At 53.3% G+C, this 27,440-nt stretch overlaps 1 protein-coding gene across 1 annotated transcript; it reads left to right on the top strand.

Moving 5' to 3' along the window:
- The first annotated feature begins 257 nt into the window (after positions 1-257).
- LOC144947575 (coiled-coil and C2 domain-containing protein 1A-like) lies at positions 258-27,062 on the top strand. The gene is made up of 16 exons (XM_078876788.1): positions 258-272; positions 2,147-2,355; positions 2,722-3,064; positions 3,710-3,768; positions 4,539-4,655; positions 8,165-8,244; positions 10,313-10,371; positions 11,916-11,964; positions 14,414-14,513; positions 14,901-14,988; positions 16,823-16,972; positions 19,720-19,760; positions 20,952-21,009; positions 21,666-21,792; positions 22,754-22,884; positions 25,532-27,062. Exons 1-16 carry the CDS (start codon positions 258-260, stop codon positions 25,550-25,552), a joined length of 1,647 nt encoding a protein of 548 aa, XP_078732914.1. The 3' UTR covers positions 25,553-27,062.
- Positions 27,063-27,440: the final 378 nt, after the last annotated feature.

The raw sequence follows: 27,440 nt of genomic DNA, 5'->3' as shown, positions 1-27,440 counted from the left end.
ACCATTGCACCACTGTGTTATTAAGGTGATTGCTAAATTTAGCTGTGAGGTTGCCAACATGTTTTCCGCCGTAGGTCTTTATAGCGTTTACCGTCTCAGGTCGATGTCGAAATCATCCGACCATTCGACCGAGTTCAGTCAACCTTTGCATTCCACCTTTTAGCCAGCACCAGAAGAGACCGTCCTCCACAATGTGGACGTCTGTTTGGTGGGCACCACCACGGTCACGTGCGAGTAGGGGTGACGTGCCCACTAGCATGCCTGCCAAATCGGTGTGCCAAGCCAGCGTGCCAATTTCGACAGTGGCCACACACTAGTCTTATTAAGCAAGACCCAAGACAATCCAGCCAGCTGGGGTCAATGGGTCATACATAGCTCGTCTTTGGTGTCATAGGTTTGCGTTTCCTTTCAGTCAGACCGCGCGCCACCTACACAAGAATGACGTCGCCCAAGTGCGGTAAATTGACTCGTGAACAAGTGATGTTTACGGGACTGCTTTGGCAGTGATGCACAAGAACATATAAATGAAATGAATCACAAAAAGCGCCTTTCTGTCCCCACTCCTTCCTCCAAAGTATTGACGTTACCCGGGGAATGTCAGCCTTTTATTTTCGCGTTGCAAAGAAATGCAGTGCGAATGAGTAGTTCGGTGAGATTTGTTCAGGGAATGTCACAAAAAGATGTGCGGAGGCTTTTGTAAATGACACATTCACACGTAGGTCAACGACGTAACGGGTTCTCAGTTTCTCCCTGAATGTTTTCTCAGTTGCTGGTGGACTTCGAGCAGGCATTTGACTAGCAGCCACAGCCGTAGTAACTTCACCGAAAGAACCAAAGAGTATAGGTAGTCCCCGACTTACGACGGAGATGCGTTACGACGACCCCATCGTAAGTCGAAAATATTGTAAGTCGAAGATGGCCTAGCCTCCCCAGAAGTCTTAAAGATTGGTGATAATTTAGCAAAACAAAGCAATTTACAGTACCGTACTGTATAAACTATATACTGTATGTATTTATTAATTACAATACTGTATTGCACAGTAAAATTTAAAGTAAAAAACAAGGTAAATTTTTGGCCTACCTACAATTTTGTCATCGATATCGCCATCGTAAGATCGAAATATTGTAAGTCGGATCATCGTAAGTCGGGGACTACCTGTATAGGTATAATAGATGTGGTGTGCCGATTGCGACATGTTGTTTTGGTCTCACTGGTAGGCTGGAGGCATTCGATCAGTAACCACAGCCATAACGAGAGTTCTGATGTAATGTAATAATTTAAGAAATGCAAAATGATGATTGAAGCATCTCTGGCACGATAAATTTTGCGTGCCAGGTGCGGAAATATGCTCTGGCTTGCCGACCCAGACGTTCTTGGCTGAAGTTATCCCGATAATAATGATGCGTAGATTAATGTTGTATTCTTTAAACGTGCGCGTAAGGGGTAACGTTTTTCTCTTTGTACGTGTTGTGTGCAATGGCTTCACGTCATGTCTGCGATGCGCATTTAGACACCTTTCCAGTTAACTGAAGGGATCTGGATAGTCTCATTTGTCATTAGCCTGCCGACAGGCATGGATGATTGCTGCTGTGTGTGATCCCAATTGAGTAATTTGTTGTGTAATTTTTGAATTTGTAAAATGCGGACGCCAGCACACACAATCAGAAGTATTTCTCGAGCTGTTTCTCGAGTAAAGCCCATCGAGCTAAAAGATGCATTTTCAAGGGGTGATCTTGGCTGGCAGCCAACCTCACAGCATTCCACAATTACAGGTGTAAAAAAAACGAGACCAATTACATGGCACAATTACATTCACACTTAACCTTGGCCTACTCTTGCGAGTGACTTCAGGGGATCTTTAACGTCCACTCTGAGCGAAGCAGACGGCACGTAGTTTTATTATTACTGCGGTTATTACTCACTGTAGTATTAATCATGGTGGCCGCTGGATTCGAACTGTGAACATCTGCAACGAGCGGTGAACGCGCTGCCGCTAGGCCGCGTGTGTCGGGGTGTGCAGTAGACATGCGCTGACATGTGCACTTGAGAGAGTACGTTCGGCATGTGTTAAAAAGTGTTGCGTTGAGGCGTTACGTTGAGGAGCTGCGTCAGGGTGCGTGATGTGGCATTGGGTGTGGCGTGCAGCGACATCTTCCCAGCAGCGAGCGAGCGCAGCAAGACCCTGACGCTCGTCGGCTTGTCCCGGCAGCGCCGCACAAGCACCAACACGGACACAGCCTGCAGAAAGCAGTGGAGAACCGTGACCGCCGGTACAAGGAGGGTCTGCGTGAGCTAGTGCATTACAAGGACGGGCACAAGGAGGGTCTACAGAAACCAGAATACAATAAGGACAGGTATAAAGAAAGTGCTTACAGGCCAGCGGATGACAAGGAGCGACACAAGGAAAGTGTGTATAAGCCAGTGTATAGCAAGGACAGGCATAAGGAGAGTGTGCACATGGCAATACAGAATAAGGAGAGTGTCCCAAAACCAGTGTACGATAAGAACCAGAATAAGGAAATGCTGTACAAGCCAGTATATCATAAGGACCGGTACAAGAAGAATATGGACAGATCGGTATATCATAAGGACCGGTATAAGGAAAGTGTAGACAAGCCAGTACACCATAAAGAAATTCTGTATAAGCCGGTACATCATAAAGACGTGAATAAAGAAAGTCTGTACAAACCAGTGCATAACAGGGACCGGTCTACGGACAGCCCCGTTGACAAAACTCAGAGGGCAGCCAAGGAAAGGGCCGACAGCCCGAATCACACGACCGTGCAGAGGCAAGAAAGGCCGAGTTTGCAAAAACCGAGTTTGGAGAAGTGGGACCCGTTCCGACCGAGACGGACGAGGCAAGTGCATCCCGACGGCAGCCACAGCCACACCTGCAGTGTGGTCACACCGGGGTCTGGAGCGAAGGGGCCTCATCGAGGGGTCAAGGGGACCCGGGGGGCGGAGGGGGTCCGTGGGGCAAAGGAGCCGACAGGGTGCGCCCTGTCGAAACGGTCGCAGGAGGAGTACGCGTGGCTCGCGGAGCGACTGGGCGAGCAGGGAAAGGTGAGGGCTCCCGCTCCCACCACTGCTCCCCGATTTGTGAAAGAAACTGTGGCCCACCACTTTCACCTTTGCCCACTCGCACCTGGACCGCAGCCATCTGCATCAGCACCACCCACTCACATTTGAACCACTACCACCACCCACACTCACCTGCACTACCACCAACAGCCACGACAACCGCCATTCGCCACAAAGTGTTGGTGACGTCACCACGACGCTTGTGCCAGGCTATGTGCACCTTGCGGCCACGTGAAGTGTCGAACGCCCGCTGGCAGGAGGTCACGGGGCAGACCCAGGTGCCACGGGTCGACTGACTGAGATGACTGGCTGATGCACTACACACCTGTACCACCACCCACTCACACCTGCACTTCCACCCCACACCTGCACTATCACCTGTACCACCACCTGTACCACCATCTACTCACACCTGTTCCACCACCTGTACCACCATCTACTCACACCTGTACCACCACCTGTACCACCACCTGTACCACCACCCGTACTACCATCTGCTCACATCTGCACCACCTCTGCACAGCTGCACTATGACCTGTACCACTACCCACTCAAACTTGCATCCCCCCCCCCCACGTAGATTTCATTGCAGTAGGAGTTACTAAGTTTATGCCTCTGGTTCCACAGAAATGCCGGGAATATTCGGGGCGTTGCTCGCAGGTTGAGCACAGCACTGAGGCCGCCAGGTGAGTCCGTGTGTGTGTGACTGTGTGTGTGTGACTGTGTGTGTGTGACTGTGTGTGTGTGACTGTGTGTGTGTGACTGTGTGTGTGTGACTGTGTGTGTGTGACTGTGTGTGTGTGCGCTGCGCTACGAACCTGGCGACCGGAGTTCGATTCCTGCTCACGGCGAACACCGGTGACGATTTTCTGAACCGGTCATGGGCCTCCCCTAGGTCGACTCAGCCTCATATGAGTACCTGGTGTGGTGTGTAAGCATCGCCGCTGGGGAGACAAAGGCGGTCGGACTTGGTGCTGGCCACCCACCCCCTCGTGTACCGTGCCAACCTTCATTGGTGCCCCAACAGTCTGTTAAGGCTATAAGGGGGATCTTTGTGTGTGCGCCTCAAGGTGTACCTCGTCTGGCACAAGCGCCTTGGTGACGCCACTGCCACTTAGTGGCAGCGGTGGTGGTTCTTGTTGTGACTTTGTTGTTGTGACTGTGTGCGTTAATATACGTGGGGAGCGGTGGCGCATGCTTAGCGCGTGCTGTGCTCCAACCCCGCGACCCATGTTCGATACTCACTGCTAGCAATCGGTGACGAATATCTGAAGCGGTCCTGAGTCCCTCCCAGGTCGACTCCGCCTTAAATGAGTACCTTGTGCGATGGGTAAACATACGCATTGGTGGAAACGAAGGTAGCGGAGAGAGGTTTTGGACACGCCACCCCCTCGTGCGCCGTGTTGGCCTTAACAGTCTGTAAAGGCTGTCCGGGGCGATCTTTGTTGTATCGTAGGTTTGAGGAGATGGCTGAACAAGCAACGCGGCTGCAGGTGCTACTGGAGATGGCGCAGAGGCAGGGGGCACCGCCCCCCACACACACCCTCACGCGCGAGACTCTGCACGTGCCCAGGTACCGCACATACCCGAAGAAACACCCGCAACATCCAGCCTCCCCACCAACACACGCCACAACACCCCACAACATCCAGCCACCCACCAACACGCACCACCTCACTCCACAACACCCAGCCACCCACCAACACGCACCACCACACTCCACAACTCCCAGCCGCCCGCCAATACGCACCACCACACTCCACAACTCCCAGCCGCCCGCCAATACGCACCACCACACTCCACAACTCCCAGCCGCCCGCCAATACGCACCACCACACTCCACAACTCTCAGCCACCCACCAACACGCACCACCTCACTCCACAACACCCAGCCACCCACCAACACGCACCACCACACTCCACAATTCCCAGCCACCCACCAACACGCACCACCACACTCCACAACTCCCAGTCATCCACCAACACGCACCACCACACTCCACAACTCTCAGCCACCCACCAACACGCACCACCACACTCCACAACTCTCAGCCACCCACCAACACGCACCACCACACTCCACAACTCCCAGCCACCCACCAACACGCACCACCACACTCCACAACTCCCAGCCGCCCGCCAATACGCACCACCACACTCCACAACTCCCAGCCGCCCGCCAATACGCACCACCACACTCCACAACTCTCAGCCACCCACCAACACGCACCACCACACTCCACAACTCCCAGTCATCCACCAACACGCACCACCACACTCCACAACTCTCAGCCACCCACCAACACGCACCACCACACTCCACAACTCCCAGTCATCCACCAACACGCACCACCACACTCCACAACTCTCAGCCACCCACCAACACGCACCACCACACTCCACAACTCCCAGCCACCCACCAACACGCACCACCACACTCCACAACTCCCAGCCACCAGCCACATAATACAACGCTCAGCCACCCACTAATACACACCACACACAACGCTCAGCCACCCACCAATACACACCACACACAACGCTCAGCCACCCACTAATACACACCACACACAACGCACAGCCACCCACCAATACACACCACACACAACGCTCAGCCACCCACCAATACACACCACACACAACGCTCAGCCACCCACTAATACACACCACACACAACGCTCAGCCACCCACCAATACACACCACACACAACTTTCAGCCACCCACCAATACACACCACACACAACGCTCAGCCACCCACCAATATACACCACACACAACGCTCAGCCAACCACCAATACACACCACACACAACGCTCAGCCACCCACTAATACACACCACACACAACGCTCAGCCACCCACCAATACACACCACACACAACGCTCAGCCACCCACCAATATACACCACACAACGCTCAGCCACCCACCAATACACACCACACACAACGCTCAGCCACCCACCAATATACACCACACACAGCGCTCAGCCACCCACCAATACACATCACACACAACGCTCAGCCACCCACTAATACACACCACACACAGCGCTCAGCCACCCACCAATACACACCACACACAACGCTCAGCCACCCACTAATACACACCACACACAACGCTCAGCCACCCACCAATACACACCACACACAGCGCTCAGCCACCCACCAATACACACCACACACAACGCTCAGCCACCCACCAATATACACCACACACAGCGCTCAGCCACCCACCAATACACACCACACACAACGCTCAGCCACCCACCAATATACACCACACACAGCGCTCAGCCACCCACCAATACACACGAGTTCTGCGTGACTGACCCGCCGACTGGCTGGCGGCATGTTGTCTAGTGGCTGAAACACGATATTGAGGATTGCTGGGCGGTACAAAATTACAACCAAATATTTGAGAGTTAAAAAGCACGTTTTCACCGATTCAATTTACATAATGTGAATACAAAAATTGAGTCGTGCAACACGCCCAGTTTCGGAGATCGGATGGCAGACGGAATATAGTTAACGACGGAACGGAGGCCCACGGAGGGAGGCATGGAGGAAGGGAGGTAGAAAAAAAAACTGAAATAGTGGCACGAGATGAGAAGATTTGAATGGAGATGACGAGAAATGTTTAAGAGTAGAAGACATTCAGGCAAGGAATTTTCCCAGCAGTGGGATGTTAACGGCCAGGACAGACGAACGGCAAGAAAGAAAAGGCGGCTGACGTGAGCTCACAGATGTGGTTACCGCGCCGCAAACGCAAAATTACTGTTTGTCTATCATTTACCAGCAACCCAGCTGTGGTTTGGCGCTCCGTGCAGCTGTAGCGTTTGAGGCTGGTGCAAACTCCACGCAGCAAATGGCGCCCACAACAACGTTGAACCTTTTACGTTATTTCCTTCCTTCCGACGGCATTTGAAAGGCAGCGGACCGAGCTGTTTGCTGCCTGTTGAGTTTGGAAAGCCATTTAACGGTGTCTGGGTCAGCCAGATGGATTGCGTTTGTACCTCCCACAAAAGTATGTGTGTGTTTGTGTGGGGAACGTTAGTCCAGTGGTTAGCACGTGCACTGCGCTTGGAACCCGGAGTCCTGAGTTCGATTCCCGCTCGTGGCCACCAACACTAGTGACAATTATCTAAACCTTTCCTGGGCGGTCGACTCAGCCTTGAACGAGTATTTAGTGCGGTGTTTAAACATCGCCACTGGCAACCCACCTTCTCGTGTGTAGTGCCGGCCTTCATAGGTTCTTGCTAACAGCACTTGCCCCAATAGACAGTTGTAGGCTACACGTGGGATCTTTGTCGGTGATGATGGGAGCGATGGCGTTCACACTTTACCGCAGTCATAATTGGATGCACGTAGACTCGTAGAGAGGCCCGTGCAGTCTCGGCAGTAATTTTCTATCAAGGGCCTGGAAATTGATGCAAGGGGCAGATCGTGTAACAAGCTGGCAACAGATGTTTTTAGGGGCTCTTTTGACCCCCACTGATTATGAAAATTGCTGTTGCCAAGCCAGATTTTTAGCCTGAAGCCTGATTTTTTGGCCTGAGTTGAAGATAGTCACCGAATCAATAGACTGATGTCACGGGTTCGAGATTTGACTTGTAATGTCAAAACTTTTAAGCGAGTTATCAACGTGAATAAAACCTAACTATGTATGCTTTAAAACTATATGTGTCCCAAAAGATGCAAATGTGAGCTTTTCAAAGTGTCAGCTTACCAACTGATAAAAGCTCTTTGGAGCTAACAAATTAAAGTTCCTCGGATGTCCCTCAAATTTTTTATTCAAATATTTTTCCAGCTCGGATTGGCAAGGCCCAACGTTGCCTAACTCAACCTGAAATGAGTACCTCCTGTGGTGTGTGTAAATATTGGCAGTGGGGGGAGAACAAAGGTGGTCATGCTTGTTCCTTGCCACATCACCCTCCCTCGTGCTCACCAACAGCACTTGCCCCAGCAGCCTCTTGCAGGTTACCTGTGCCCTCTTTGTCTTCGTACACGTAAGTGTGCATCCGTATGTTGGTGTGTGCCACAAGGTATAACATGTGACCCCCCCCCCCCCCCCCCCCGTGCGTAGGGTCAACCCTGACCTAGCTGCTGGTGACCTCCTTGTGACCGTGTTCCGGGGTCACGACCTTTGCCCCCCCTCCACTCCAGGTGAGGACGCGATGACGCAGGCGTGCGGGGCTTGCCTGTCTACCAAAGACAAAGATCCCCCGTATAACCTTAACAGACTGGCGGGGCAAGTGCTGTTAGCGAGCACCCTTGAAAGTCGGCACGACACACGAGGTGGTGGGTGGCCACCACCACGCCCGGCCGCCTTTGTCTCCCTAGCGGTGATGATTTTACATACCGTACCAGGTACTCATTTGAGACTGAGTCGACCTAGAAGAGAGCCAAGACCGATTCATATAATCGTCACTGGCGGTGTTGGCATTGAGCGGGAATAGAACTCGGGTCGCCGGGTTCACAGCGCCGTGCTCCCACCGTACACCTGGTGACCCACGACCCACACAAAAAAGGAATGGCTGGGATGCATGTGTAGTGACTGACTTGGAGGCAGTTATTTATTTATACAACGAGCACACTTTGTACACTTTATACACACCCTACACTGTTAAACACTCTCTGTCTCTCACTTATACACAACTCTACACTGGTTGCCAGCCGACACACAACGCTAGTCGTCTGACACTGATGGCGCTGAACTAAGCCAACTACGCCTAGCAGCGCAATGTCAAGTGGAGACGACAGCGACGATGGCGACGATCTTCAGCAGCAACGACGATGGGAGTCCCATTCCAAACGACAGCCCCGAGGTCCCCTCCCGGGGGGCGGGCCCCTCTTATACTGTCAGCGTGGCCTGGCTCCGCCCCTGGCCACGCCCCCTTCTGGAATCTACCAACGGGTTCTCGACGTGTCCCTTCCGTAACCTTTCCCCTAGATCCCTCTCTGGTCTATCACGTGGCCTGCTGTCAGTCAGGGCTGCTACAAGCTGCAGATCCCCTTCCCAGCCAGCAGCCGGCGCTGTTCTACTTAGTGACCAATTCTACGTCACTACACATGCTTGCAATTGCGCTGAGAGACGGGAAGACGCAACTCGTGGAGCTGAGAACGTGAGCAAAGTTCGAGACGGGACACGCCGCCAGAAGGGGGCGAGTTTGCCGGGAGTTGAAGACTGAGTAGCAACCAAGTGCCAGTACACGCCCAGAGAGAGACAGAGAGGACTTCTACTGCGGAGGTGGAGCAATGAAATTGGCTCGTTGCGGGTGCTAGGCGGATTATTACTTCGCGAGGTTATGAGAGATGACTGCTTGGGGGCACAGCCTTAATCCGGCAGTGATTTTTTTCACGCCCCGAATGATGATGATGATGATGGTGAACTGTAGATTATAAACGCGTATTTTACTGACGTTTTGTGATGACATATAACTCTTAATTTAGGCGAGGTCACTTGCCATGCTTAGGTCTTCTCTAAAGACTCATCTGTTTCGCCTGCCCGACACTTCCCACGTATGACCCAGTGGTCTCCGGACTTTGTATTGATTATATTTCTTAATTCTTGGTTCTTTCGGTCAAGTCACGTAGAAGGGAAACAATAAAAGAATAAAAATATAAAACAATAAAATTCTCACGACGTTTCGACTGCAACACAAGCAATCATCATCAGGTGTGAAAAACACAGCAAGAAAATTATTGTTTTATATTTTTATTATTTTATTGTTTCCCTTCTACGTGACTTTACCGAAAGAACCAAGAGTATGAATCCCTGCAGTCACGAAAGCTTTCAATCAAAGTATATTTCTTAACTTCGTGCGTGGTGCACTGAGATCCCTGGATGAATTGCGCCTTGTAAATGTAAATGATGATTATGTTTTTCCGATGAGTATTGTGTCACCGTGTGTTGTGTCTCGCTGTCCATTTTCCCTTGTGTTATCACGCACGTTGAATCCTCCTCTAACTCTTTACCGATTGCGCGTCGTTAAGATTGCGTGTCGTTACGCTGTAGGCAATGAGTGTTCTCACCGTGGCGATCCGCTTCGTATTGTGCGGGTGTCGAACACTCTGTACCGATTGCCACGCGTCGTCGTCCTGCGTGGCGTGTCATCACTCGTGTCGTTGCGTCTTGTCGACGCGTGTTGCCATGCCCCGCGTATTGCGTGTGTACACTGTGTGTGTGTGTGTGCTCATTGTCACTCCCCCCCCATACCACGTGTGCAACCAGGTGTGGCGAAGCATGGACTGCACGCATTCGTAAAAATCGAGGTGCCCCTGCCATGCCCGGTGAGTGCCGACACCCAGACTTAACGAAAACTGAACAATTCAAAAAATGTTACTCGGTAAGGCCCACGAAGCTATTAGCTTATTTTTCAAAAGTGACCTGGCCGCTAATGATAGCTCAACGAAGTGGACATTTTTCTAGCAGCCAAACACTCTGAACGCGCGATGTCGATTCTAAATGTGGAGGGAAAAACCGGAGGACCCGGAGAAAAATCCACGCGACATGCAAACTTTCAATATACAGCACGCGTCGGCTTCGAGGTCGGACCCAATACCTAGTGCATACCGCTCACCAAGCCCAGCGTCATTCTCGTTAAAAATAAATAAAATATTAACTTATCCAGGAAAGCCACGCTGGAGTCGTAAGACTCTTTTTCAGCAGGGTCCTGCTGCTGCTGCTGCTTAATTGTTTTTTGTTGTTGATGTTTTCGGCCAATTAATGGCGAGTTGTGTTTGTTATTCATGTGGGGACGAAACCAGAGCACCCGCAGAAAACCCGCACCTTGCGCGAGGAGGGCGGGGGGGAGGGGGGCAACGCTCTATCCCCGTATAGATGGAATAAACAGGGCGATAAGTCCACTTGCTGTACCGCCTTCTCTTTGCGAGCCAGCGTACGGCTTCCCCCTCGACGTCCACGGGAAGGGAGTTTCGCAATAACATTTGTGTGGTGATCCACCAGCCCTCGCTGCCACCTTCACCAAGCCGCCACGTGCAGCCGCCAGCGCCCGACGTGTTTGGATCATCTTCGCGAGCTTTATCTTGACCCCCTGTTGCAGGCAGGTGGACGGCGCTAGTGCGACAGCGAATCCGAGCCTTTAGTTCAGAGGTCGCAAACGGGTTTTGATTCCTTACCCGAACCCGTACCCGGCCGCACCAGGGTCGCAAACGGTTACCCGTACCCGTACCCGGCCGGGTACGGGTAGCCGGGTATCGGGTAGGGTACGGGTATCGGGTACCCGGTTGCGACCTCTGCTTTAGTTGGAAAAACGTGAAGAGGTTGGCGGCAGCCTGTACGTACGTTTGTTGAAATTCTTTTGTGCCGTACGTAGCCAACCGCGCCAATCTCAAGTTCTAGATTTGAAGCTTCACTCACTTGATACAGTAAATTTAGCTGTGACGGTCCCACCTGATGACGGAGACTTGTGTTGCCTCCGAAACGTCGTGATTTATTATTTTATTTCTCTTCTTGGTTCTTTCGGTAAAGTCACGTAGAAGGGAAATAATAAAGTAATAAAAATTAAACATAATAAAATAATTCTCACGACGTTTCGGCCACAACGCAAGCAGCCGTCCTCAGGTGAAAAAAGGTCTGTCGGAAAGACAGCGTCTACGTGACTTTACCGAAAGAACCAAGAAGATGAATCCCTGCAGTCACGAAAGCTTTAAATCGAAATTTAATTGAATTTCTATTATTTTTTCTATTATGTTCACCTACGTGACTTCACCGAAAAAAAACCTAAGAGTAACAATCTCGAGTTGCCGGCGAAGGACGTCGAAAGGAATGAGCTTAACCCGGTGACGCTCGCGAATGTTTTCTTTGGATGCAGAAGGCGTCCCAGAGGGAGAAGACGGGCACGCAGAGTGGCACGTGCCCAGGTCAGTCGCCACCCCCCCCCCCTCTCTGCTGCTGGGTTTGAGGTCTGTCTGTCGTCTGTGGGTGACCTCCGTGCGTGTCTTGCCGGAGTAGAGTTTACATTTTGATTTAAAGTTTCATGACTGCAGGGATTCATATTTCTGGTTTTTTCGGTAAAGTCACGTAGAAGGGAAATAATAAAGTAATGAAAATATAAAAGAATACAAAATATTTGTGTTGCAGTCGAAGGGAAATAATAAAATAATGAAAATATAAAATAATACAAAATCTTTGACACCTGATGACGATTGCTTGTATTGCAGTCGAAACGTCGTGAGCATTTAAAAAAATATTTTTATAATATTTATTATTATTTTATTATTTTCCCTTCTACGTGACTTTACCGAAAGAACCAAGAATAGGAGTAGTAGTAAAATGGTAAAAAAAATTGTATCATATTTTGCTACTGGCAAATGAGCTACCAATGGTGTAAATGCTTCCCCGAGCTCTCATACTCTGATGGTGCATTGTCTTTGAGTTGTGCGCCTTTTGGCGTCATCTGGTCCAACCCATGTGAGACTAGGCTCTAAGGAAAGCTGTCTCGGGTGTGGACCAATCAACTTCAAGGACAGTGCATACATTATCAGAGTTATGGTTTTTGTTTGCATTATGACTGCAGGTATTGTGGTCTATGCAAACATGACTCCTTGTAAAAAAGGTGTCAGTTTTGTTGCCAGATAAAAGGGTAAAAAAACAATTAGCAATTATCAGGAGTAGAGTTTGTCTGTGTCTGCGCGCCGCAAACAGAGTTCATGTGTCTCGTCGCTTTCAGAATTTCACGCGTGTGTCTGTGTGTCCTTTGCATAGCTGGTGTGTCTGTGTCTTGCTTGTTGCAAATAGAGTTCATGTTAATGAAACAATAAGAATAGGTTTTAGCCTTTCTGGCATTAAACAGGAGGTGTGAAGATGTCCAAACACCAAATAGGCACCAAGTCTGCATGAAACACACACACATACTTGTGGCAAAACATGCAAACAACATTCTCGGATAATGTAAACATTATCTTTCAAACTGGCCTTCACCATCTTCTTGGTTCTTTCGGTAAAGTCACGTAGAAGGGAAATAATAAAATAATAAAAATAAAACATAATAAAATACAATTCTCACGACGTTTCGGCCACATTGCAAGCAGCCATCCTCAGGTGAATAACAGGTCTGTCGGAAAGACAGCGTCCGAATGAGCACCACCAAGCTTGGCAGCGTATATTTAAGCTGGGTTAGAGGAGGAAGGGCGCCTTGACAAAGGAATTTGCATATCAACAGATGAATTTAGCATATTTATGGAAAATGCAGATATGGGATTAGTCATTACTTGTCGAATGCGTAGGAGGTGGGGGGGTCTCAAAGTCATATTATGCTCGTGTATTATGTAGGATTAGCAGTAATAAACGGAGGAAGTAGGGTTAGCAGTAATAAAGGGAAGGAATTTTAATAGTAAGGAGCTGCAACACCAGATATACAGCCTTCTCTCAGCCTTCTCTCTGGTTTCCAGAAAGGGTAAAACCTATTCTTATTGTTTCATCACTTTGATACTGGAACTAATGTCCCAAGATAGAGTTCACGTGTCTGCGTGTCCCTCGCAAGGTTCACTTGTGCGTCTGCGTGTGTCGTACTTGGTTTACGTGATTCTACTCTGACCACTTTTCTCGCGACACATCCAAGCGAAGTCGCCGCGGGACCCTTGGCACCAGTCGGGTTTTCCACGGGCTGTTTGCCAAGCCGAGCCACCACCAAACCGAGCCACCACCAGACCGAGCCACCACCAAACCGAGCCACCACCAGACCGAGCCACCACCAGACTGAGCCACCACCAAACTGAGCCACCACCAAACCGAGCCACCACCAAACCGAGCCACCACCAAAACGAGCCACCACCAAACCGTGGTACATCTGGCTTCTCAAGACACTTGAATCTGGCGTCTCGACCCGTTGAATGCGCGTGCCCTTCGGTGACCACCAGGCTCGGGTTCTGCAGTGGAAAAACAAGACTAAAACGAAACTAAACTTTTTAAAAATTTGACCAGGTACGGCCCCGTGAGCTATGTTGTAGCTCTTTTTCACAAGCGACCTGGCCACAAATGATAGCTCAACGAAGTGACTCATCGCGTGAATATGTATAGCAGACAAATACTCTAAACCCACTTGCATTCTAAATGCGGAGGGAAAAACCAGAATCCCCGGAGAAAGATCCACGCGACCACGGGGAGAACATGCAAAGTCCAATTGTACAGGCGTCAGGGTCGGGATCGAACCCACAACCTCCTTCATACCGGGCGAGTTGGTTAACATCTCGCCACCGCGGCACCACAACTGGGAGCTTCCTGAGCCGCGTGCCAGGCTGGCTCGGCAAAGCCCCGGCGCAGCTTGGGTGCACAGTGGAAAACCGGTGTGCACCCGTGTGTCCTTTGCAGAGTTCAACGAGAGCTTCAAGTTCACTCTGCAGCGTGGGTCTCTTGGGTTCCTCAACGCCGTGCGCCAAGGAGACATCTCCTTCCTGCTGCTCCACAAGGGGTGAGGGCGGCGGTCGGGATGAGGTCGGAAGGTGGAGGTCAAAGGGGCAGAGATGGCGCGTGGGGTTAACTAACGGCTTCTGGTTGACGGTGCTTCTGTGTGTATGTGTGTGTGGTCTTGCCCAGATGTGGTGCTGGCCACCCCCACCCCCTCGTGTGCTGTGCCGGCCTTCATCGTTGCTCGCTAACAGCACTTGCCCCAACAATCTGTTAAGGCTATACTGGGGATTGTTGTATGCGTGTGTGTGTGGTCTTTTTTGGATGTGGTGTTGGCCACCCACCAACCTAGTGTGCCGTTCTGGCCTTCATAGATGCTACTCGCTAACAGCGCCTGCCCCACCAGTCTGTTGAGGCTATACGGAGGATCTTTGTCTTTGTGTGTGCACAGCCCACTGGGAAGTGAGTGGGCTCTGGGGGAAGCTGTGCTGGGGCTTCGCGCTCTGCTCGGTCGCTGTGAGGTGACGGCGACCTTACCGGTACATTGACGCCAACGCTGCTGCTGCTGCCACTGCTGCTGCTGCTTCGACTGCTACTTCCTCTGCTGCTGCTTCCACTGCTGCTGCCACTGCTGCTGCTTCCACTGCTGCTGCCACTGCTGCTGCCACTGCTGCTGCCGCTGCTGCTGCCACTGCTGCTGCTGCTGCTGCTTCCACTGCTGCTGCCACTGCTGCTGCTGCCACTGCTGCTGCTGCTGCTGCTGCTGCCACTGCTGCTGCTGCCACTGCTGCTGCCACTGCTGCTGCCACTGCTGCTGCCACTGCTGCTGCCACTGCTGCTGCCGCTGCTGCTGCCGCTGCTGCTGCTGCTGCTGCCACTGCTGCTGCCACTGCTGCTGCTGCTTCCACTGCTGCTTCCACTGCTGCTGCCACTGCTGCTGCTACTGCTGCTGCTTCCACTGCTGCTGCCACTGCTGCTGCTTCCGCTGCTGCTGCCACTGCTGCTGCTGCCACTGCTGCTGCTGCCACTGCTGCTGCCACTGCTGCTGCTGCCACTGCTGCTGCCGCTGCTGCTGCTGCCACTGCTGCTGCCACTGCTGCTGCCACTGCTGCTGCTGCCACTGCGCATTTGCCCCCCCATGTCTGTACTAGCCCGGTCATAGGCCAACCATACATAACCCTGTCCGAGCCCAACTCTATCTCCGTCCTAACGTTGTCCTATTTCCACACTATGCTATCCTAACCCCCATCATAAATCTATCCGGACTTTGTCCGAACACTGAACTAGCCCCGTTCCAATCCTAAGGCTTGCCCCGTCCTCGCGCTGTCCCAATCTCCCTCTCGCATTGCGTTTACAATGGAGGTAAGAATTTAAGAGGCCTTTGTGCTCTCCACTGCTGGATGAAGGCCTCCCCCATGCCGCTTCGGTCATGGAAGAATATTTGACCATACTTTGCCAAACTGGTCGGTGTGAGTTGTGGGAAGAGCCCTGTTCTATGCCAGCCCTATCCCTGTCTTAACAGCCCCATGCTATCCCTGTCTTTGAGTTCTAACCCTCTCATAGCTAGCCTAGCCCAAGCCTTTGGCCCGCCCTGCTATTGTGTCCAGCTACACATAGTACCTGATAGAATTGAGCACCTACCGAGTCACTCCAGTCTCTCGCTTGCTCCCGTGAACTTCAAGCGTGGATTTCTTCACCCACGTTGATGAGGACTCGGTCTGCCAGAAACTGACTTTCATCTCATCCTCCACACCTTGTTCAGCGACCACACTGCAGGTCACAGCAACACACTCAATCGCTCATTCGCTCATTCGCTCACCCGCTCACCCGCTCATTCGCTCACCCGCTCACTCGCTCACTTCGCTCACCCGCTCAGCCGCTCACCCGCTCGCCCGCTCACCCACTCATTCGCTCACCCGCTCACTCGCTCACTCGCTCACCCGCTCACTCGCTCACTCGCTCGCTCACCCGCTCACCCGCTCACCCGCTTACCCGCTCACCCGCTCACTCGCTCACTCGCTCACCCGCTCACCCGCTTACCCGCTCATTCGCTCACTCGCTCAAATCGCTCACCACACCGGAGGTCACAACACATCCCTTTCTGCCTCCTGCCTTGCACTGCTGCACTTTAAAATCCCCTCCCGTCATCACTTCTCCCAAGCCCTTATAATAACCTTGCGCTATTCAGGAAACGTGTTAACTCTTGCGAATTACAGCTTTCAAAGTGCTGCTTGTTATTGGCCGACGACCATTTAGGCCTTTGGGACTGGGCTTCAACAGCCGTGTCCACGAAGTAATAACAATAATTATCGCGGCCTCTGACTCACAGGAGGTTGTGCTAACCCTGACCCCCGACCCCCGTGGCGTGAATAGCTTCGGAGGTCGGGCCGGGAGGGGGAGGGGTCGCGGGGGGCGTCGGGCTCCGTGGGCGTGCGGGTGCGCGCGCGTTCACCCCTGGGGGGCGGCTGGGACCTGGAGGAGGTGGAGGAGGAGTGGCTGCAGCTGAACCCCGTGCACACGCATGTACGTGCACACGCACACACACGCATGCACACACATGCACACACGCGTGCACTCGTACACGCATGTGCACACATGTGCAAAGGTCTCCTGTGTAGCCTTTAACAAACTGTTGGGGCAAGTGCTGTTAGTGAGCCGCTGTTAGTGAGCCGCTGCGACACACGAGGGGGTGGGTTGCCAGCACCACGCCAGACCGCCTTTGTCTCCATAGTGGCGACGTTTACACACCGTACCAGGTACTGATTTGAGGCTGAGTCGACCTTGTGGGGGCTCAGGACGTGAGTGGGAATCATGCTCGGGTCGCCAGGTTCGTAGGTGCAGCGCGCTAACGACTGTGCTAACGCTCCCCAAAAACAAAGACAAAGATCCCCCGTATAGCCTTAACAGACTGTTGGGGCAAGTGCTATTAGCGAGCACCTATGAAGGCCTGCACAGCACACGAGGGGGTGGGTGGCCAGCACCACGCCCGACTGCCTTTGTCTCCCTAGTGGCGATGTTTACACACTGCACCAGGTACTCATTTGAGGCTGAGTCGACCTAGGGGGACCACTTCAGATAATCGTCACTGGTGTTGGCCGTGAGTGGCAATCAAACTCGGGTCGCCGGGTTCGGAGCGCAACGCGCTAACCGCTGCAATGCCGCTCCCCCGCACACATGCACACAAACACCGATTGACACCCACACACGCCCACAGGCGCAGGTGGTGTGGTACGTTAATAACAGCCTTGTGGAGTAATCCTTCTCATATGTCGGACCTCTCTCTCTCCTGAATAATGCTGCATCTCAATTGCAGCCTGGGTCGAGACTGGGTAGTGTTCGGATGGGCGGCCGTCGCCGCACACAAAGCCGTGCCGTGGGGTTCAGCGGCGCTGCCTTGCCTGCAGAGGGCGGTGAAACAGCGTCCATATATGTCAGAGGTCGCAACCGGGTACCCGATACCCGTACCCTCCCGGATACCCGGCTACCCGTATCCGGCCAGGTACGGGTACGGGTACCTGTTTGCGACCCTGGTGCGGCCGGGTACGGGTACGGGTAGGCCGTGAGTCACTGGTGAGTAACCGTTTGTCACTCATTTCGGGTAGGGTACGGGTAGGGAACGGGTACCCATTTGCGACCCTGCTGCGGCCAGGTACGGGTAAGGAATCAAAATCCGTTTGCGACCTCTGATATACGTCCCCCCACCTCCGCTACGAACCCGGCTGCCCGAGTTCAGTTCCCGCGGCCACGGCCGACATCGGTGGCGGCGAGTACTACCCAGAAGACCGTTGCAGTTGTCTCCTCGTTGAGCGGCCCGCGCTGACGGCACGACGAAGCACGATAAAGCGAAACCCCCCCCACCCCTCCCCACACCAACGACCCGCACCACATGGTGCGGTCCTCATCCAGCAGTGGATCGCCACACAAGGGGCTGTGCAATGCGCACGAACACACGGAGCCCTCTCGCGAACGGGAACAACGTTCCAATTCGCTTGTTTTTCCCCGCCCCCGCCCCACCCACCCCCCCACATCTTCTCCCGGTAAAATAAAATTTCCAACCTCTACATCGAACGCGTGTGCGTGCACGTGCGCGCGCTTCCTTCCCACGGCAGAAATCCCTTTAACGCTAAGTCGGAGTGAAAGCATGCTCCCTCACTCACACGCAACCCCCCCCCCCTCCACCGCCGCCCCGACACAGTCTCTGGGAACAGCTGAGCCGAACCGCGGTTCCCGGGGTCTGTTTCGTTGCCGAGCCAAACCCCGGCGTATGGCACGGTTTAACAGCCATTAGCGGCTGCTCGCGAGGGCTGCCGGTAATCGGAGGCAGCTGTGCCGGCGGTGGGGAGCCGCATGCGCGACCGCCCCCCCCTCCCCCCCCCTCCGCCCCTCCACCAAAAGTGACCGGCGCCGGGCCAAACGGCTGCGGCAGCGAACGAGCTAGGGGCTAGCGAGCGGCGCTCGCGTGCCAAGCGGGTGGCGCGTCCAAAGGGATGCGTTGTGTTTCTGTTGCCGGGATTGGTCCAGGGAGGTTTAATTAATTGGCAGCGAATGCCAAGAGTAAATCCGCAGGCGTGCGAAGATCCGTCCTGGTGAATGTCGCGAGCGTTACTACCTCCTCCCGTAGCCGTGGCCGGTAGCACCGGGCTCACCGGAGGTCAGTCGCCTCCTTACCGCCCTTCTGCCGCTACTACCACCACCACGGTGACCGTTCGCGTGAGCCTCGCCCGTTGATTCTTTCCACCCGTGTTGAGGAATCGCGTCTACCTGGTTGACTGTTGCATCTCACCCACCACCGCACAGCAGGTCAACAACAAATTCACTCGCCCACCTCACCCACTCGCTCACCTATTTACCCACCCACTCACCACGCTGCAGGTCACAACGCTTTTCTCCATGCATCCTTCCGCACCGGCTACAGCGGGGAGATCGTTGTCTTTGCTTTGTCCCGTGTACCTTCAGCCGGGTCGGGTAGGCAAGGTAGGCGAGGGCCAGGGTCTCCCGTGACGATCGCTAGGCCTCGCCTTGCTTAGCATCTGAGCCTGCATGGGCCTCTGCTCTGTGACGAAGAGCGGTCCTGGCGTCGGCCGAGTGAGATGTTTGATGTCGGGGCCGTTTTCACAACGAGGGTCACTGAATGGGAGGATGGGGGTGGGGGGGGCATTCACAGGTTGCCCATCCCCCGCACCTATGTGGGGGACGGGGGGGGGCAACAAGGGCACAGCGGTTGAAAGCCGCTGGGCTGTCTTTTACTGAGATTGAGTGTTGTGTTGCAGGTGATACTGTCCGGCAGGGGCGTGGAAATTGATCCCAGCAGGTAGGGCTTTCCAACCACACGCACCGACGCACACACACACACACACACGTACGCGCCACAGTCGTGAGCCGGGGGTCGTAGCCTGCCGCGGGGGCTACGTCGTTAGTCAGCAAGGGTCGGCGCAGCAAAAGCCGTTGTTGTACCGCACTATGCGCCGACGTCTACGCTCCCCCACCTTCAACCCGTGCGGACCCTGCGTGGCGAAGTGCTGCCGATTAGCCCCCACGACCCCGACGGCGTGGGGTCGTGGGTCGAGGTGGGGGGGGTCCCTCATCCAGCAGTGTATTGGACATGCGCATTGCAGATGCTGGTTGCTTCACTCGGCTTGTGCCACAGAGGGCGAGCTTGCCACGTGTCCTGCAAGGGAGGCGCGGTAATAAATATCAAGCGATGATCATGATGGAATGTACATTGTGGAAGTGGGATTTTGTCGGGCATCTGTTTATTGTAATGTTCAACCAGTTCTGGTGGTCAGGACTGGGAAAAAATGGTTTCTCATGGTTACTAAACCCTTTTGTTCGATGCCGTGTGTTTGTGTGTGTGCGCGCGTGTGTGGGAAGCGGTAGTTTAGCAGTTGGTGCGCTGCGCTACGATCCCAGCAACCCAAGTTCGATTCCTGCTCACGGCCAACACCAGTGACTATTTTCTGAAACGATTTTCTGGGCCTCCCCTAGGTCGATTCATCCTCAAATGAGGACCTGGTGCGATATGTAACATTGCCACTCGGGAGAGAAAGGCGGCCAGGCGTGGTGCTGCCCACTCACCACTTTGTATGCCGTGCCCGCCTTCATAGGTGCTCACTAACTGCAGTTGCCACAATGGTCTGTTAAGGCTATACGGGGGATCTTCATCTCTTGTGCACGTATGTGGGGAGTGGTAGCAGATTGGTTTGTGCACTGCGCTACTAACACGGCGACCCGAGTTCGATTCCTGATCACGGTCGAAATCGTCACGATTCTCTGAACCGATTCTGGGCCTCGCCTAAGTCGACTCAGACTTTAGTAAGTACCTGGTGCGCCGTTGCGTAAACATCACACCTGGGGAGAGACGGGCGGCCAGGCTCGGCGCTGGCCACCCACCCACCTCGTGTGACCGGTCCCCAGTTACGGGTGCTCGCTTTAACAACACTTGCCGCAACAGTCTGTCAAAGGCTACCCCGGGGACGTGGGGATCTTTGTCTTTGTGATGCAGCCTGGACGTGGCGAGCGTGGAGGTGCTCGCTCTGGAGCGGAAGCTGCTCGAAAGTCAGGTGACTCCTCGGGCTCGCATCGCCACTCCTTCCCTCGTTTAAACAAACAACACAAAACATTCCTATTTTAAGCCTGCCATATGTTTCGTCATCACTGTAGCTTGGCAGCCGACACATTGCTCGTGCGACACACGCCAGCGTGCAGCGCGAGAGAGAATGAGATCATTGAGTGAACTGTGAAAAATCACATCGTACCATACGATCGTCATCCATCACTCCTGTAAACGTTTCGCAAAGTCACGAATTTAGCGGATACAAATATATACTTGTAACTTGAATGTCGCGTTTGCTATTTCGTGTAGTGTATATATATATGTTGTCGGTGTGTAAAACGTGTTCTCTTAAAACAAAACGGGTGACGATAATCACGATAACGGCGATCATTTAGCAAACCGGACGATATTAACTTCGTGAGCGTCATAGCATTCGCTGCGTCGCAGACAGCCTAAATGCTACTCCTGCTGCTCCTGCCACTGCTGCCACTGCTGCTACTACTGCCAATACTCCCATTACTGCTCCTGACACTGATGCCACTGCTACCCCCGCTGTTGCCACTGCCACATGCCACTGCTGCCGCTGCCACCACTGCTGCCCCCGCTGTTGCCGCTGCCGCTGATTCCCCCGCTGCTGCCGGTGCCACCTGCTGCCCCCTGCAGCTGGCGGTGTACCTGGAGATGGGGCGCACGCCCTCGCCCGCGCTGGCGCAGCGCTTCATGCTGCTGGGCCGGCAGGAGGAGTGGCTGAGGAGTCAGCTGGAGGCCGGCGACGACACGACGGTGCACGGTGAGCGCCGGGGCAACTCGCGCTCACGCGTTTCAAAGATCCGGGGGTGCCGGGGGGGTGGGGCGAGGGGTAGGGCAGGGGGGGCAGGGTGTGGGAGGGCAGAGGGGGCGGGGGTTGGAAGGTAACGCCCAGCCGAAACAACACGAGTCGGGTTTCCGACCGGCGGCGAGAGAGAGTGGAGCTCACGTGGCAAACTCAAGTGGCATCACGAGTGGAGATGTTTTTTTGGGAGTGAGAGGTCCTCGGTGAGCGGTCATAGGTGAGAGACGTTGAGGTCAGACTTCATTTGTGAGGGGCTGTGGATTTGACTCCTCCGAGTTGTCCGAGGGGTGAGAAATCAATCAGATTCAGAATATGTATTTATGCTGGAGGAATCCGATGAGATCTAAATCTCTTTTTCACGGATGTCCAGTAGAGGGGTGGGTCAGACCGTTGGCAGGTCAGAGGTAGAGAGGTGCTGAGTTGAGATTTCCTGGCCATAATGTTGGGATGAACAATTGTGGGGCGAGGGGGGGGGGGGTCACGCAGTGAGTGCTGCTTGGGCGAGAGGTCGTGGTGCGAGGGTGCGGGAGCTCCATTGGAACCTCATTTGCCAGTAAAAAATATGATGATTGGATTTTTACCCTTTTATCTGGCAACAAAACTGACACCAATGGTGTAAATGCTTACCCCGAGCTCTCATACTCTGATGGTTGCATTGTCTTTGAGTTGTGCGCCTTTTGGCGTTATCTGGTCCAACACCATGTGAGACTAGGCTCTAAGGAAAGCTGTCTCAGGTGTGGACCAATCAACTTCAAGGACAGTGCATACATTATGAGAGTTGTGTTTTTTGTTTGCATTACGACCGCAGGTATTGTGGTCTATGCAAAATATGACTCCTTGTAAAAAAGGTGTCAGTTTTGTTGCCAGATAAAAGGGTAAAAAAACAATAATCGGTGCGGGATCTCTCCGTGTCGCACAGACTACGTGGCGTGGCTGATGGTGCTGGCCCGTCGCTACTGCGAGGAGGTGCGCAGGAGGAGACGTCTCGGGGTCGATGAGGAGGAGGGCGCTCGCCTCGCCGCTGCAAAGCACCGTGCCGTCCTCGCAGAGGTGATGGGGTCACGGGGTCACGGAGTTGAGGTCATCGGATCGCTGTCTTTTATTTGTTTTTATTTCGCTTGTTTACCCAGGGAAGCGTTCCCCGATTCTCGCGACTCTTTTTCGGTGAGCTTGGGTCTCGCCCCGAGGTTTTTCGAAACTTCGTGAGGCTCTCTCTCGCACGGCGGATTGAAAATGAGGACCCCCTCCACTTGCTGATGAGACCCAGAGAAGTTGAAAACCACTTTGTGGGTGGCGGTTTTAATGCTTAAGAACGCGCCTTGCTGGAAAACGGCGGTCAAGAATTGGACCCGGGAGGCCCCGATGATGGACGCGGACGAAATTTTATTTTATTCTTAGTAAGCATAACAACAGATCCAGCGTGCGTTCCACAACTATTAACTACTATTACACACTACGTCGCGTGGGTCTGCATGGAAATTGCCGTCAAAATGTATTGATTCCGTTCCAGCACAGCGTTCCGTTAACATCTACGCGCCGAGCCCGCCCACCCCCGGTGGCAGACCGCAAATTGCTCCGTGGTGGCGCGCGGCGTCTGCCCCGAGCGGTGATGCCGTGCGAATCCAAGTCGGGTTCCAAGCGAGCGGCGTAATTACAGACGGGCAACCACCACCCCCCCCCCCACCCACCACAACGGAGACGTCGTCAATGGGAGCTCTTAATGACGCGGAACGTAATTTATAAAAAAAAAAAATTATTTCCAGGAGGGTTCGGAAGCATTGGGGTGTTGGGACAAATTCTACGGATGCGTAATGCGATATTCTCCCGATTGTACGACACGCTCCGGAATGTTAAGACGGCCCGCCCCGTACTTTTGGGGTTGTTTTGAAACCAAAAATTATAATAATTATTATTTGTCCGCAGTACACGACGGCTCCAGCAAAGTGGGGAATCGATCATTTTTTTATTGCTAAAAGTATTTCACGTGGGAAACCCCCGTTTGGAGGTGGGGAGTGTTAGAAGTTTTCCCAAGTTTTATTTTGCGTAACCCGGTGAGAAATTCAAAGAGTCCAGGTGGAGTCTGGACTCTTTGTGCCCTAGGGCATGAATCTGCCAGTAGAGGGGGGCGATGATCACGAAGTGAGTCCATGTACAGATAGTCCCCGAGTTACGATATTTCGATCTTAAAATATTTTAAATTTCACGCGGCAGGCAAACGCAGCAGCGTACGATACGTTCCAATGCATGTATGATACGTATCTTTAGCGATTTCATTTTAGGGTTACCACGATACGATACGTTCAATGCATGTTAAAAGTTTTTGTAGCAGATAGGATTGTTTCCTGAAAAAAACTGTCTATTAAATTGCAGTTCATATCGGTGGGCTAAGGCTTTACCTTGTTTTTTTTACTTTAAATGTTACTGTGCAATACAGTATTGTAATTAATAAATACATACAGTATATAGTTTATACAGTACGGTACTGTAAATTGCTCTATTTTGCTAAATTATCACCATTCTTTAAGACTCCTGGGTAGGCTTGGCCATCTTCGACTTACGATATTTTTGACTTACGATGGGGCCGTCGTAACGCATCTCCATCGTAAGTGGAGGACTACGTGAATCTGTGTGTGTCTCTGTGCGAGTGTCTGTCTCTACGCGAGTCTGCGAGACCATGGGCATTAGTCGACAGGTAGGGGGACGATGATTGCTTCCTGTATAACCCCAATTGAGTCATTTGCGGTGTCGCATTTTTCTAATTTGGCAACTTTGGACGCTGACGCCGGGCACGCGATGGGCCTAATTTTAGCCGAACCACGCCGGGGGTCTTGAGCGTCCACCACGAACGAAGCTTTATTTACGGTTACTCACCACTGCGGTAATATCCGGGGCGGCGGCTGGATTTGGAACGATGACCCTCTGCAACAACGAGCGGGCCGTCGACGCGTTGCCGATTTGCCGATTTGCCAGGGTGTCCAGGGTGGTTGACGTCTGCGGTGCCGGAGCGCTGCTCATTCATTCAGTTACCCGAACATCCCGACTGTTAAAGCTAGTGCTGTGGTGAGAACCGCTGTGGCTTTCCTGGAGTGGAGTAATTAATCTCCGTTGTCTACCTCGACACGAGCGATTTGGGCCATTAAGAGCTCAGGTTCAGGTCTCCCGTGAGTCACACCCCCCCCCTCCCCGCCCCCCCCCCACTCCTGTGTGGTGGATTTTCTCCGGGTTTTCTGAGCTCTTCGGTTTCCTCCCACGTCAGAGCACAGCACGGATTCATGCTGCCGGCCCAACATTCCTCTGTCGCGGTCGAGTCTCGTGGCGTTACCTCCTGTTGCTCAAATTTAGCATTGAGAGAAGGCGTTGGTGATCATCTCCTGTGTACAGCCTCTGCAGAGCCAGTGCTGGGAATTCCACGTGATGAGTCTATCCATAGCAGGAGCCACTGTTGACTTCATCCACAAAGTGGTACTTGGTTTAGTTGACCTCCCGCGAAGGATGATGGGCTGAGCCAACCCACCCTCCCCTCGAACGGCTGTTTGAACTCTCAATCGGCCAGATCGACGTCGTAGGACCCCCACTGAGAACGTTTTGACACTTGGGCTGTCGTGAGGTAATAATCTGCATGATTATTAGAATAACTGTTTGGAGTATCTGCCATGCTTGTGTATGAACTGCGTTCGCCATCTCGACCTTCTCACAGATCTCTCTCTACAAGCGGTGAACGTCGCCGATCATGATGGTATCGTCGTGACGATGCGTGTCATCGCTATGACGACGGCTGGGATCGCCGTGGTGACAGGGATCGGCGTGGTGAAGGAGATCGGCGTGACAACGGGGGGATCGCCGTGACGACGGGGAGATCGCCGTGACGACGGGGAGATCGCCGTGACGACGGGGAGATCGCCGTGACGACGGGGAGATCGCCGTGACGACGGGGAGATCGCCGTGACGACGGGGAGATCGCCGTGACGACGGGGAGATCGCCGTGACGACGGGGAGATCGCCGTGACGACGGGGAGATCGCCGTGACGACGGGGAGATCGCCGTGACGACGGGGAGATCGCCGTGACGACGGGGTGAAGTGTGTCCCTACGAATGCCAGTTCCCTCTTTCCCGGCGGCACTGAGAATGGTGGAGTCTTTTTAGCCGCGGCAGAACAAAACTGTAAATAGTTTATGGTCCTGTGGAACTGTGGTCATTTATATTTTGTTGATACTTAGAGCAAACAGTGTCAATAACGAATTAAATAATGGTTGGATTTTTTGTACAAAATGTAAATATTTAAGGCACAGTGCTGGTGTAAATTATTAATGTTTATTTATTGTTGGGAGCAAGGTCATTGCACAGGGACACGCGCCCACGCATGCAGACGAGAATCACCTGCGTGTGCACGCACACAAAGACAAAGATCCCCCGTGTAGCCTTAACAGACCGTTGGGACAAGTGCTGTTAGCGAGCGCCAATTGAAGGGCTGGCACGGCACACGAGGGGTCGGGTGGCCAGCACCACGCCCGGCCGCCTTTGTCACCCTAGTGACAATGTTTTAAACACAGCATCAGGTATTATTCATTTGAGGCCGAGTCACCCTAGGGGAGCCCCAGGCCCGGTTAAGATAATCGTCACTGGTAGAGTCCGTGAGCGGCAATCGATCTCGTGTCGCCGGGGTTTGGAGCGCTACACTCGCCGCACGCACGCGCGCACGCAGCCATACGCGCGCATGCGTGAGTAAGCAGGCACATGCGTACACATGTGCCCACACACACACACACACAAGTTACGTTTATTTGTTTAACCAGGGTGAGACTCATTTGCAAGAGTGACCTGGGCGTACACACTCGGATACACAATTGCACACCCATAAACGTGCACGCACTCGCCCATATATGCTTGTCACTCAAGTGACGGTGGTGCCAAGAAGCTATTTGTCGTGCCAAGCTCGGTGCACGGGTGAGGACACGTGAAGTGTCGAAGGGCCTCGCTCGGTGTGGCAGGAGGTCACGGCACAGGCCAAAAAGGTAAATTTTTATTATCTAACTAAACACATTCCTGCGGAGGGAGCTGGTAGGAACGTCGGGTTGCTCGGTCAATGGCCTGCAGGGTCAACGGCGGCGTGGTGTATTCCGCAAATATGCCCGACTGTGAGGGCGGGCACAAGCCGGCGTGAGTAGGTTAAACGTTGAGTTTTATAAGGGCACCACGGGGTGACCAGCCCCTCCCCAACCAGCCCCACCCCTCCCACCCCCCACCCAGCCCCTCCCCACCCAGCCCCACCCCTCCCACCCCCCACCCAGCCCCACCCTTCCCTCCACACCCAGCCCCTCCCCACCCTCCCCTTTCCACCCAGTCCCACCCCTCCCATTTTTGGATGCACGACGGACGGAGGGACACAATAATCCCCTGTGGGCTGGTGTAACCAGGAGGTTCCTACCAGTACTGACTAATAACTTGTTATTTGACCAGGTCGGGCACGCCGAGCGATATAGCTCTTCTTCAGACGTGACCTGGCCACAAGTGATATCGCTCCTCACCGAGAGTGCCTCGCGTGGACATTTGTAGCAGCCAAATTGTCTAAACGCGCGACGTCGATTCTAAATTGAGGGGAAAACCCG

This window comes from Lampetra fluviatilis, chromosome 46, assembly GCF_964198595.1.
Source record: "Lampetra fluviatilis chromosome 46, kcLamFluv1.1, whole genome shotgun sequence".
In the NCBI taxonomy this organism is placed as follows: Eukaryota; Metazoa; Chordata; class Hyperoartia; order Petromyzontiformes; family Petromyzontidae; genus Lampetra; species Lampetra fluviatilis.
Note: the sequence above shows the minus strand (reverse complement) of the source record. Positions and strands in the feature narration are given on the sequence as shown.

Coding starts and splice junctions, on each gene's coding strand:
- LOC144947575 (XM_078876788.1), top strand. Junction 3,065..3,709: donor GACTGGGCGAGCAGGGAAAG/GTGAGGGCTCCC, acceptor CTGGTTCCACAG/AAATGCCGGGAATATTCGGG. Junction 11,965..14,413: donor GCAGAGTGGCACGTGCCCAG/GTCAGTCGCCAC, acceptor TGTCCTTTGCAG/AGTTCAACGAGAGCTTCAAG.